At 38.2% G+C, this 13,264-nt stretch overlaps 2 protein-coding genes across 7 annotated transcripts in view; both read left to right on the forward strand.

The window, feature by feature from the left end:
* The first annotated feature begins 146 nt into the window (after window positions 1–146).
* myl4 (myosin, light chain 4, alkali; atrial, embryonic) lies at window positions 147–2,656 on the forward strand. Its single transcript, XM_057345576.1, has 7 exons — window positions 147–284; window positions 1,033–1,060; window positions 1,138–1,287; window positions 1,371–1,544; window positions 1,905–1,982; window positions 2,252–2,289; window positions 2,433–2,656. The coding sequence occupies exons 1-6, from the start codon at window positions 180–182 to the stop codon at window positions 2,278–2,280; spliced, it is 564 nt and encodes a 187-aa protein (XP_057201559.1). The 5' UTR covers window positions 147–179; the 3' UTR covers window positions 2,281–2,289; window positions 2,433–2,656.
* A 1,219-nt stretch (window positions 2,657–3,875) lies between these two features.
* The window catches only part of maptb (microtubule-associated protein tau b), a 34,430-nt gene continuing 25,041 nt past the window's right edge, over window positions 3,876–13,264 (forward strand). For 3 of the 6 annotated variants that reach the window (XM_057345568.1, XM_057345572.1, XM_057345574.1), the window contains exons 1-2: window positions 3,891–4,025; window positions 4,976–5,081. The gene's annotated coding sequence lies outside the window, so the exon portion shown is untranslated. Of the gene's footprint in view, window positions 4,026–4,975; window positions 5,082–6,305; window positions 6,440–13,264 lie in introns of those variants that run through there. The other 3 variants (XM_057345571.1, XM_057345570.1, XM_057345569.1) reach the window with 3 other exon arrangements.

Below are 13,264 nucleotides of genomic sequence, written 5' to 3' on the forward strand. Positions count from 1 at the left end.
GCTCGTAAAGTCTCATCCCTCAATGCCGTATCTTCCTGTCCTTTTATGGAGAACGGTAATGGGCTGGCCCATCCCTCAGTTGGGGAGCTTTGAGAAGAGTATAAAAGATCTCAAAGATCGCTCTCATTCCCGTCTCTCATCTCACACGTGTTTGTCCTGACCTTCATCGCTGCATCGGAATGGCTCCCAAAAAGCAAGAAGCAAAAAAAGAGACGGCCAAGCCAGCACCTCCTCCCGAGCCGGAGAAACCCAAAGTGCCCGAATTTGACCTGAAGAGCATTGCGGTAAGTTTGCGTGTGATTTGTTCTGTATTACGTTGGGTGTTAACATTTGTTTTTATGACCCTGTAGTCCTTGGACATTGTTGGTGGATACCACTTTTGGTCTATTGATGAAAAAAAAGTTGAAAATAATATTTAAAATAACTGCATTTTCATTTCCATTGTTTTTCTTTTAAATATAGTGTATTATGCCCTGAACGATACGGCCTGTTTAATACATTTAATAAAGTCAATAACATGGCCTCAAAAAGGTTTCACACACACAAACTTGGGTTTTAAAAGCCCCTCCTCAGCTGAACGTCTTGTTGCAGGCATATTCATATTGATCGGAGACCACTTTTACAAATTTAATTAACCTGATGGTCAGAGGTAGGGTTTGGATGATGGAAGTTTAATGAGACCAGTATGAAAGTGCCTCCATATAGCCTTGCAACTATCCGGCGGTGGGGTCATATCAAAGCTTAACATTCCCATATTGTTGTCTGAGCCGGTCTTTCTCTCAGGGACAGTATGGATGAGGTTTCATTGTAATTCCCTCTGGTCTTCAAACAGGCGTCTGTTATTCTTAGTCTCTATAATGAGGGGGTCATTTTTGACCTCTCAAACGACCTCCGGAAAGTTTCTCCAGAGCATTATTAACATCTGTACGTCTGCCAGTGGAGAGTGAGCAGTTGGCATATGTCTGTTCAGCTTGGATGATCTCGTATTTCCATTGTGAGTTTGTTAAAGCATTGAAATTTTTTTTTTTTTAGATTGAGTTTACAGCCGAACAGATTGAAGGTAAACAAGACCTACTTTGAAAATGTCATTGCTTCTCATCTTCCTCTTCTAATACGATGTTTGGTTCATCCTTACAGAATTTAAAGAGGCCTTCATGCTCTTCGACAGAACACCCACTGGGGAAATGAAGATCACCTACGCTCAGTGTGGTGATGTCATGAGGGCACTGGGTCAGAATCCAACCAATGCGGAAGTCATCAAAGTACTGGGCAAACCCAAACTTGATGGTGAGAGCAAACTGTTGCAAGGCATTGCATAAAAAAACTTTCGAGTTATGTGTTTGTAAAATTGATATTTATCCTCACTTTAGAAATGAACACTAAACTGATCGACTTTGAGACTTTCCTGCCAATGTTTCAACACGTGTCTAAGTCTAAAGATCGGGGCACGTTTGAGGATTTTGTTGAGGGTCTGCGAGTGTTTGACAAGGAGGGCAACGGCACAGTAATGGGGGCAGAACTTCGCCACGTACTGGCGACTTTGGGTAAATAAAACATGGCTAGTTTGAATCCTTCTATTTACCTATCAAGACTAAAGGGACAGTTCGCCCAAAAATAAAAATTCTTCACCATTTACTCACCCTCGTGATATTCCAAACTTGTATGATTATCTTTCTTCTGCAACATTGATGCCCCAACAACATCGGAGCCCATAGATTTCCATTATATATGGACACAAAACCACAGAGACATTTCTCAATATACCTTCTTTTGTATTGCACAGAAGAAAGAGTCATATACGGGTTTTGAACAGCGTGAGGGTGAATAAATTATGAGAATGTTCATTTTTGGGTGAAGTATCACTTCAAGGCCAGCAGAAGGTCTCACATGTCATTGGGCTGCAGGTGAGAAGATGACCGAATCAGAAGTAGACCAACTGATGGCAGGACAGGAAGATGGAAATGGTTGTGTCAACTATGAAGGTGAACATTTTACAAACTTTTGAGACATCAAGAGGCCACTTTGAATGTCACAGATTAGCTACGTATATGTTCATAAACGCATGTATAGAATGAAAATAAATGATGTGTTTCATTATTTTTATAGAGTAAACTGAAGTGCATCACTGTATAGACATAAATGTAATAAGTAATATGATTGTGCACATCTAAACAATTATGTATTTCTATATTTACCTATTCTTTGCTCGAGTGGGTGGACATTTTTGACCCTTCATCCTTTTCTTTCACAGCTTTTGTTAAACACATCATGGCTGGTTAAACAAAAGAGGTCAGTTGCAGTTATTAAAAAAACACCAATGGATGACTTGAATTATTATGTGATTACAACACATCGATATTAAACATCCAAAATAATTATTTCTTCTTTAAAATAATATCATTTGAATTGAATCTGATATTTTTTTCTTTCAGGTCCAAATGTGACAGACCTCAGGAGTTAACAACAGACTCTGTAAACTTTTCTGTCCTTTTCAAAGAAGCTTTTTTTATTGGAGTAAACACTTGACAAACTAAATTTTAAAAATTAATTCATTTACGTCCTATTCATTTGTTTGTAGAACGTGCTTTTAACATTACACATGATTTTACATAAAACTTTTGATCAAGCTCTAAGAAAAAACAATAAACATCTATCTAAATGTTTTTACTGTCTCTGTTTGATTGGTCACACAAATAAAGATTTGTCTGTTTTAGAGCCACACAGTGGCAGTCAGACATCTTTGAACTTGCAGACGTCCTGACAAAAGGGATTAGCCAATATATCACTGATAGTATTTTGATCCAACCAAAATGTTCATATTGATACTCATAGCAGATCCTTTCATTCCTAGCCTTGTCTATAACAGAAAAGTCTTTGGTTGGTGGCTATTCAGTTTGCTGTGCAATTTTATATTAGATAACTTTAGAAAATTGTTTTGGATCACTCACTCACAGTAAGTGTTACACAGTAAATGTGACTGAAAAACTTAGATCACAGCATAATCTTTTCATATAATTCTTATCCTATACCAATAACATTTACAAATGGCAACATGTTTAATCTTTCATAGGGCACCACAGACCAACTGGAGATGCATAAAAAATGGTAAGAAGAAGATATCAAAAATGTGTTTTTACATTTTATTGGGATGGTTCAACCAAAACTGAAAATTCTTTCATTTACTCACCCTCATCTCATTCCAAACCTGCATGACCTTATTTCTTCTACAGAAAAAAAGTTTTAAAAAAGTTGATGCCAATGGACCCCAACATTGGGGTCCATTGACTTCCTTTGTATGGACACAAAAGACATTTCACAAAATATCTTCTTTTGTGTTTTACAGAAGAAAGATTCATATAGGTTTTAAACGACATGAGGGTAAATAAATGCTAACAAAATGTTTCTTTTTGGATGAACCATCCCATAAACTGTTATTTAGGATTAGACTACAATCGTTTAAAACCTACTTATTAGGCAAACCCATAAATTGGTAAGGCTAAGGCGCCATCTAACGGTCAAAATAAAAGGTGCAGCTGCAAAAAAACCACTGTTCACAATCCTGTTGTTTCAATACAGTAAGACTATTTGAAACTTGAAAGGTTGACACATCAAAAATATTGATACAAAAAGAGGTTTTAAATTAAATATGGGAATAGGCTACGGGTCAATGCAAAAGATATTAACGGCCATTAGCCTCTTTACGTTCTGCCTCTTTCAAACAAACAGAAAAACAAACAAACACTCACGCACGCACACGTTAACAAAATCTAAAAATGCCTACTCATTCACAAGCAGGCTGGTTGCTGAGCAACTCCCCTCCAAGCCCAACCTCACTCAAGAACTCAGTTGGCTTTCAGAGTGCTGAAGAGCACATCACACATCTGAAGAGCAAAAGAATGTGGACAAGTCCAAATAACAGCATCAACCTTTTTTACAGTGCTTTGAAATATTTCATTATTTGTGGAGCCAAGTGAAGGATTAGAATTTTTGGAGACGAAGATTATCCAGGTGAAGGACACTGCTTGGTATGTATACCCTGGAGAATATTGCTGAATTTTGGAAGCAGACAGTGTGAGTGTGCTTGTATGTATCATGACTCTTTAAGGTAAGACACTGTCTTAAAGACAGTAAAACCAAGAGCTAAATTGAAATTCTCCTGTTCTTAAATAGATATGTTGCGAAACTATAAAAAGTGTAAAAATTGCATTTGTAATGTTTTGATTTTGCTCTGCCATTCAACTGTGCAGTGAGTCAATACAACACTTAAACTTTAGAGATGGAAATTACTGGCTACCCAGTCTTATGAACCTTTCCAAAGTTCTCAGAGTCTGCCATTCTCAAGTGATCTTAGATGAAGAGAGAAAAATTATGAAATGCTACATAGGTAATCCTGCAGCGATTTGATTTTAAAGTAAGTTGAGTTGCTATGTGAACTAAACTGCTGCAAATATATTTGTTCTGTGTTTGCAATTTGTTTATGCTACCTTACAAATATCCATTTGCCTTAAATAAACAAACAAATATCGATATCTTTGCAAACGTTTCTAAATAGTTTTGAAGATGTTTAAATAGTTTGGAGGTTTGGAGTGGGGCAATTAGACATTCTGGTTGTGCAACAACTTTATGTATTATTTTGTATAGTATTTTAGTAATATATCAAAGTTCATTGCATGCATAATTTTCCAATTTTATGTAATTAAATCGACAGATCATTCATTAATAAAGATAATACAAATAAAAAGTATTTCTTGTTTATTTTTGATCGTCAACAATTGATATTTAAAGGGACCCAGGAAAATCTGTGTGCGTACCATAGAAATGGCCTGTTTTATATTTAGAATTATATTTAATATCATCTGACAATAAACATTATACATTACAATGTATATGAACCATGGGTTTGAAAATTGTAGAGATGACCTGGTTGTCAGTTCAGCGTTGTCTGGGTTTCTGGTTCATTCCTCTTGCTCTTTAGCGCCCTCTTCCCTCTTCAGAACGCCGAAGGAACTGCGCGCTCTGACAGCAGGGTTTGCTCACTGGCTGACTGCTGCAGTTGGACAGACAATAACTGTGCCACAAAGGTAAGTGAAAGCGGTTTACAATCTCAAAATATCATTTATCTGTGATTCATCTTTAGTAATGCAATAAGATTACAAGATTATAAGATTAATAAACCCTCACCGCGCTTTTTATCACGCTTATCTGCAAAGAGCGCTCTTGTTTTTAGGATGTTGCAAATCCGATGATGGGTGTGTGACTTGGACACAATGGGCCTGGATTTATAACAAAGGGAAAGAAATACAAATAAATGCAATCCTAATGTCATTTCATCGAGAGTAAATCGATAAAAATAGCAACTGAACATTTTCGTTTTTTTAGTTTCGCATCTAACATTCGTGGGGGTTGTGCGCAAAAGCCAGTCTCCGTTCACGAGACAAATATTAAAAGGTATGATTTTTATTTGGTCGGAGATTTAATACATGAATTTAAAAGAAGAAATCTAGGATGTGACAACAGATAGGCTACGTTGAGCTTTTCATATGAGCTTGGTTTGTCAGTAGCAATGCTGTGGAAAAACCTAGAAATGTTGTGACGCCGATGAACGCTGCGTAATGTGCTTTACGCCGGTGTGTTATAGTCAATGGCGATAAAAGCACGAGAAAACGGCGCAGGTGTTTTCAGTTCGTTGTTGTGTGGTCATAACGAATGACAAATCGATAATCTAGGTTTTTGTGCGGCTTTTGCTCGCGGACGAACCGACTCGACGTGTGGCTGATCCGCAAGGTGGCTTTGCTTTGTAACGCGATTTTCGCAGCTTGCTGTCTGTTGAAAACGGTGCTGATGTTGCATGTGGATCTTCCGACTACGCACGCCGGTTTTGTCATGTAACGCTCCCATGGTTACGCAAATCTCCACAGAATGTGCACGATTCCTCGCGTATTCTCGAACAATGCCATTTAACGTTGTTTTAAATACATTTTTTAAAAGGGCGTGATTAAATTGGGTTTATGTTTTCATGCTAGAACACCATTTATTTATGACGCCGAGTTGTAACATCACAATGGCGCTTTGTCTCTAAGACGAGGTCTGCAATTGGAGTCTATTGGTCGGATCTCTATTTTTTTCAATATTAGGCCTATACAAAAAGACAAAGAGGCACCAATCCGGAACCTCGACGGTTTTTGCAGGTACTTCTTTCTGGGTTTTCTTTCGTTGTTTGCAATCGGAGCATAAAAGACGCCGTTTTCAATTTATTATCGTTTGATACACAGATTCCTCTATAGACTTAATTCTGCATTTCTCAAGGCAGCCGGACACACCTTGCTCCCCCTCCCTCCTCGTCTCTCTCTCTCTCTCTCTCTCTCTCTCTCGCTACCCCTCTCATCACGGCTGTTGCGCTCGGTCACACATATCATCTCGCCATCCTATTGTTCGCTTTGTAAGTATTATAATTTTTTTGCTAATACACATTGTAAATGGGAAAATCTTGAATGCAACATTTGAAACGGGGGGATGAAAGCTTCCTCCCCCACGCCCATCTCTGGCTGAGCATGTCGCTTGCTCGAGCTAAACTACTGCTGTGGTTTAAACCGTATAAAGATGACGACATAATATGGGGTTATTTTTGCGTGCAAATTTGTGAGCATTAATCTTTCTTTAGTTAGACATACGGGTCTGGTGGATTTGTGTATTTGAAATTCTCGATATTTTAAATCTGTCAATGTATAGGCCAGAGATGTACCATCAATATGTAGAGAGAGTAGCCTACAAATAATCGTATTCTGTTTACTAGACACTTGTAAAATCCTCATTACTGCCCACTCCCATTTTTCCCTGTTTATTTATGCTAGTCATAATTCAATTACTTATGGCAATTAAAAACATCCATAGCACATGGCGAATCTACATTTACAGACCATGCAATGGAGATTGTTTTCCACATTCAATGGTCTGTTGGCAAGTTTATGGTTTGATAACATTATTAAAACATAGTGAAGGTAAGATAAATAAATAAAAATAGAAGAGAAACAGACAAAATGGTGGTACACATTATTACCAAGTAGTTTCAGTGCATTAAGGAGTCAAAGCGTTCATTTAAAACATTTTCAATTTTGTCAAGTATTTTTAATAGCGGCTCAAAAAAGAAATCACACAAAAATAGGGGTGTGACAAATTGAAACATGAATTATAACAGTGTGCAGTGAAAGCAGTTTGCATGTTTCAGACTATAATTTCTCAAAGGGAAAAAACGTTCCCCATAATTTAAAGAAAGAGAGCATTTAGGTTCACTTTGACTCGAAAGAGCCTGAATTTAGCCATTATCATCCAATCATATCTCAGGAACGTCCAGTGATGTAATATACATTTACAATAACCGGAACTCAACAGGCACAATCAACCAGATTAAAAATATTCGTGCAACTTGAAGACAGTGTGTCAGTGTCTCTCTGGTCTGGTAGGCCAGATCCCATGCAGAGCGAGCTACAGTCCTTAACTCACTGATGCACCATGGCAACAGATGACTAACTTCCTGTGTGCAATGGCTAGGGATCACAAAAATCGTTCATGTACACACAAACACGCACACGCACACACTAGAATTGACCTCTCATAGATGCAATGATTTTCACACTAATATCATCACAAACCAGTCGACTGTCCCTTAAAGCAGTGGTTCTTAAACTGGGGGCCCCAAGATGGATCCAGGGGGGCCACAGATCCTGTGGTATTTTATGAAATATATGAATTCATCATAAATGTTATGTAATCAAACCAAAAGAATTGTTAGTCTTTATTTGGAGGCTGGGGGCGCAAAGTGATGCACCCTACACAAAGGGGGCCTTACAATGAAAAAGTTTGAGAACCTTAAAGGGATAGTTCATCCAAAAATGAAAATTATGTCATGAATTACTCACCCTCAAGTTGTTCCAAACCTGTATACATTTCTTTGTTCTGATAAACACAAAGTAAGGTATTTGGAAGAATGTTAGCATCATTGTTAGCAGCCAGCCTACACTGGATGCATATCACTTGGCTGACATTTTCCCCTTCATTCCAGCATCTGTACAGCACGTTCAAGTAAATGCCAACTGCCCTTTGAACGGGACTGAACATTTTCATATGCTCTTATCAACAGCAATTTCATCTGGCAGCATAACCACTGAAGCCAGCAAGCACACAGAAACTGGCCGGCCAGTCAGTTAATTTAATGTCCAGGTTCAGTTCAGTGAGGTGTGATGTCCCTTGCTGAGAATGTGGGCAAGTGGACTGCAGGTCTAGATACAGCTTAGCAGATGGGAAGGTTGAATCTCTTTACTAGAGATCAAGGGCATCTCTGCTGGTTGAGCAGTTGTGACTTGGGCAAATCACCAATGTTCTTCCAATGAATAAATTTGCCTTTTAGTTTATCCAAAGAACGCATATTTATAAGTTACATTCAGTTGCCTAAAAAGTATTTGACTTAAGTCAACTTTAATTTTGAGGGTCGCTCACATTAATTACTAGTTACTAATTACATATTCAATAGTGTAGTTAGATTACTGTACAAATTACTCTCTCCAAAAGTATTTAGTTTCTTATTACTAATTACTTTCTGTATCCTATATCAACCTTGATTAGTTAAGTGATTCAAGGATAGGCATGAAAGGGCTCTTTTAATTCATTCAAATAAATAATATGAAACTACATAAAGTACTCTTATTAACTGACCAAAGTATTACAAATGTGAGAATTATACATTAAAGCACGGATTTTAAAGTTAGACTTTGAATTTTGATGTCAATTCCACTATTACACACACACATATTACACAAAGTATTTAGTTTAATTACATCAGAAGTAACTGTAATTAAATTACAGAAAAACTAAGAGTAATCCCTTACTTTACTTTTTCAAGGGAAAAGTAATTAAATTACAGTAACTAATTACTTAGTAACTAGTTACACCCAACACTGCTCACTACATTCTCTGATTGTGTTCTTAATATAATAAATCCTAATAATCTTATGCAGAGATCATGTTTCTATAAGGTTAAATAGAACGGAGCCTCAGAAGATTGAGGCTTATCCGAAACACACCACAACTTTAAGCCTCTGGGTTCATATGTTAAAGTGGTTGATCTTGCGGGCTGTTGTAAGTGTGCCACAATGCATGTGGGAATATCAAGAGTTTACCTGATTGGGCGACACCTGCCATGCATACAGCAGTTGGCACACAAAGCCACGCAGCCATCAACCACCCTGATCTTGTTGCGCCAGTGCTGTAACTCTGCAATGAAAAGAGAGAGAGATAAAGCTGTACATTTGCTACAAGCCGCGCTGGTAGCTGCAATAGACAAAACTAGGTCAGAAACAGAGAGGCACCCAACTGTGTACGGACAGGGTAGCTAGTGGAGTCGCCCAGCCTCACAACAACCCTAACACACACAAAAAATGATGCCAATAAATAACTCACTGTACTTATTCAACAAGAACAGAGAGCTTGAATTAAATACAGACTTTTGTACAATTTGAAAAAAATAAACATTTGGACAAAAACTAGCCCTAGAGCCAAAGAGTAGTGACTTATCCCATCACATAATGCTGGTGTTTGTTTTTGCCGTCCTGATGAATTGTTGGAGACATTCCAGAACGATCTCCCGAATACGTCATTAACACCACACACAGGGCACTTGTGTAATTGGTCTGTCTGGTAAACTCTGAAAGAGACCCATAAATTTAGTGAAACACAAGCACTGAGGTTAAATTAATCTCATTGCAGTTATGATACCAAGTCTCTCGGTTGTTAAAGAGTACAGATATGAAATAAGCCATTATTTTAGTTGCAGGGCAGTAACCACTCAGAAACCAAGATGGACTTTGTATGACCCAGAACCAGGGTTCACTGCGGCTGGGCTAGACTTCGTCTAGACTATCTGCCTGTGGTCTGTGAGCCAGAATGTATCTATTTTCATGTAGACCTCTATATATCCCTTGCGCCCTTTAGATATCCTGATTATCTGACTGAGAGACAATGAAAACTTTTAGCGTGGCTTTGGAATAAAGCATGACATTTTCTTCATTGTTTACAAAGCTTGTTAATTATGGTTGCATCATTTATTTAAAGTGTGTTCGTGGCTTGGAAGACAGACAAGCCACAGAACAAAGACAGGTTAATGAAAGTTTGCAAATAGATGGAGGACAATAATGCATTCCAAAGCCACGGGTGGTGATTGTAAATGTTTTAGTTGCTCATGGATATTAAAATTTTTACACCGCACAGTGTTAAAAAACAGGTACTGGGTTCCAAGGCACCAACATAGGAAACTGGTGATAAAATTGATGTAAAACTGTAACTATAATGAAGGCAGGGGGTCTTATTGGTTGGACTGCTTACTGTAAAACCATGTGCAAATCTTTGAGAGGATTGTGGGTATTCATTCTGACCTTGTTTTGGTTCTTGACTCATTTGTTTTGAAGATGACTGCTCCATCGATTTCTCTTATAGTATCAGCTGGTTTCTGTTGACATCTGCATTTTCTTCACAGATTGCAGAGATTTGCAAGGTTTGTGCCCTTGCCTACAGTACCTTATTACAGAAACAGCCATAGGAATATATTGTTAATGTTTTTCAATCTGTATTACTTGTCAAATCATTTCTCCTTTAAGATCAATGGGCTTGTCTTTGCTCCCAATTGTAGAATTCTTTATCCACTGCTTATTTTCAAAAGCTCACGTTAAAAGTAACCAAAATGTTCCTGGCTCAGTTCCTATATGAACTTTACACAATATACACAAATTCCACCTGGCCTGAATCTGAGCAAAAAATAAATTCCAAAGCTAACTTTACAGAAGTCTATTTCAACAAACATCAATTTATCTTAACAAACATCAACAAGAATGTTGCATTTCAGTTTCAGTCATGTTTATCAGTATGGCGATTACACAGGATTTTAGATTACCATGTCAAAACCCATCACACACACACACGCACGCACGCACGCACGCACGCACGCACGCACGCACGCACGCACGCACGCACGCACGCACGCACGCACGCACACACACACACACACACACACACACACAAATCTACTTTTTGGAGTGTTTGCCAGATGGTCATTTTTCCATTTGAACGAGCAGATGTCGGACAGGGTCAGTTTAGCGGAAAAATGGTCTATCCTCACCACACCATGACCACTGACAGGTTACACAGCATCACATTTAACACACATCACTGCATCTCCCATCTTGTAATCTGGCCACTGGATCTTTCAGATATAGCAAAAGCAAGAACCTAACTTACTATACAGTCCCTGTCCTAAATGGCACACTTGTACTTGCAGTCTTCCCATGGCCATTGCATGCACACGTCTATGAAATTACCAAGATTGTTGGAATTTCTGCAGACACCCTTTTGTCCAACCCGTGCTGAGGCAGATTCCACTCTACTGTGTTTGTGTCATGATGTCACCAAAGTGTGGTACTGCACGGACTTCAGGCAGTATTTGGGACAGTGCCATGGATACAGTTAGTTGGTAGGCAACATATAACCCCAACAATCCTTTACACTCCCAGATATGCAGTGCAAAAAAAATAGCATGATCTGATGAGAGAGGACAGGGCGGAATACGGTGAAAATACCCATAATGCCCCAGTCCACTGGAAGTGATGCTCGCACTGTACACTGGCTATAGAAATCTGCTGTATCATAGTTGCAGGCTCTGTGTGTGTGTGTGTGTGTGTGTGTGTGTGTGTGTGTGTCACTGTCTTTTGCCTGAAGATCTTTCAGCCTTTCACAGTCTGAAGTGTTTTCTCCGACCCCCTCACTTCATTTCTGATTTTCTTGCTCTGAATTCTTTCCTCCTCCTTTTGTCTTTGTTCTTTCAGCTTTGTGCAAATCCTGATGCATTCTCTCTCTACCTCTCTGGATTGTTTTCCTCATCACTCACCCTCCTCTGTAAAAATTTTTACAGTGAGATTTAAAGGGTAGAGCAAGGCTCAATTCTGAGTTTAACGTACCCTGACAAGGTTGACCCCACCACCAAAAATTGTAGAATATAAAATAATAGTTATTTAGAATATAAACTCTCTCTCTACACATATTTGAAAACTTATACTAACAAAATAATAAAATAGATATCGTGATAATACCGACACAGTGTAGGCGTTTGGCCACGATAGCCGTGAAGTCAAAATATGTTATACTGACATCCCTAATTTAAAAATTTCTTTAGTTGCAACATAATTCCCAAAGTTATTATTCTTAAAGATGGAGAAAACATTAACAGGATCCCTGGGTATAGAGCGATGTATGGCTTAATATATGAACAATGAACAACATTGACTTTATAATTGTGAAATAAAAAAACAGTGTAACTGTCACAGTATTCATAAACTTTGAAAAAATATTTTTACTTGGAGGCCGCCATTTTTTTGCGTCAGAATCCGTGATGTCAAATGGTTGCGACCTAAACCTGTTCTCTTTCGCAACAGCGAAGCACACACGTTTTCCATATATAACAGTAACATATGACACGTAAAACATAAGATCAAATATACAAACACACAGGGACAGTAGGTGGCAGTATGTCCTCTTAACACAAGCCAGCCGGCCAGCCATAAAAGAAGAACGCGTTCAGTATTAGATGTCTGTTCAAGGTGAGCGTGCATTAAATCATAGCTTTAAACTACCGCCTTTGAGACATTTAAGACTATTTAAGACATCAGCAGCCACCATAATCGTATACTTTATACATTATGAGAATATACTGATGAACACAATAATAATGCTTGCGGTTTGGTTATTTATTCTGTATTAGAGCACACGTGAATATATAGCCCCCGTCAGCTAATGACCGAGGGAGACAATAACGTTAGGCTACTGATGTTGATAAATCAACATCAAAAAGTCCAAATCTGGATAAAATGCATTGTATAATGGCTAAAACATCGTGTATATGATAAATTCGAAATGATTTTGGTTATTAATATGCATGTTTGTGTTGTTTCTGACAAACAATATTAAAATGTAGGAAAATACACCAAATAGCGTCTTTATTTTCTTTCTTTCTTCTTTTAGCATGATATAAAAGGAGGAGCGACAACAGCAAAGGACGAGAGAGAGAACCAGGCCTGGACTTTACGTTATGTTTTATTATGTGTGACCGGCAGTCGACCGTGAGGGAGCTGCCGGCGTTTTACTTTCGTTTTGTTGTTTGTTTATTTTATTAAAGTTTTGTTGTTCAACGTTCGCCGGTTCCCTCCTCCTTCTTCCTTGCTGTGAA

Source organism: Triplophysa rosa, linkage group LG11 (genome assembly GCF_024868665.1).
Source record: "Triplophysa rosa linkage group LG11, Trosa_1v2, whole genome shotgun sequence".
NCBI lineage: Eukaryota > Metazoa > Chordata > Actinopteri > Cypriniformes > Nemacheilidae > Triplophysa > Triplophysa rosa.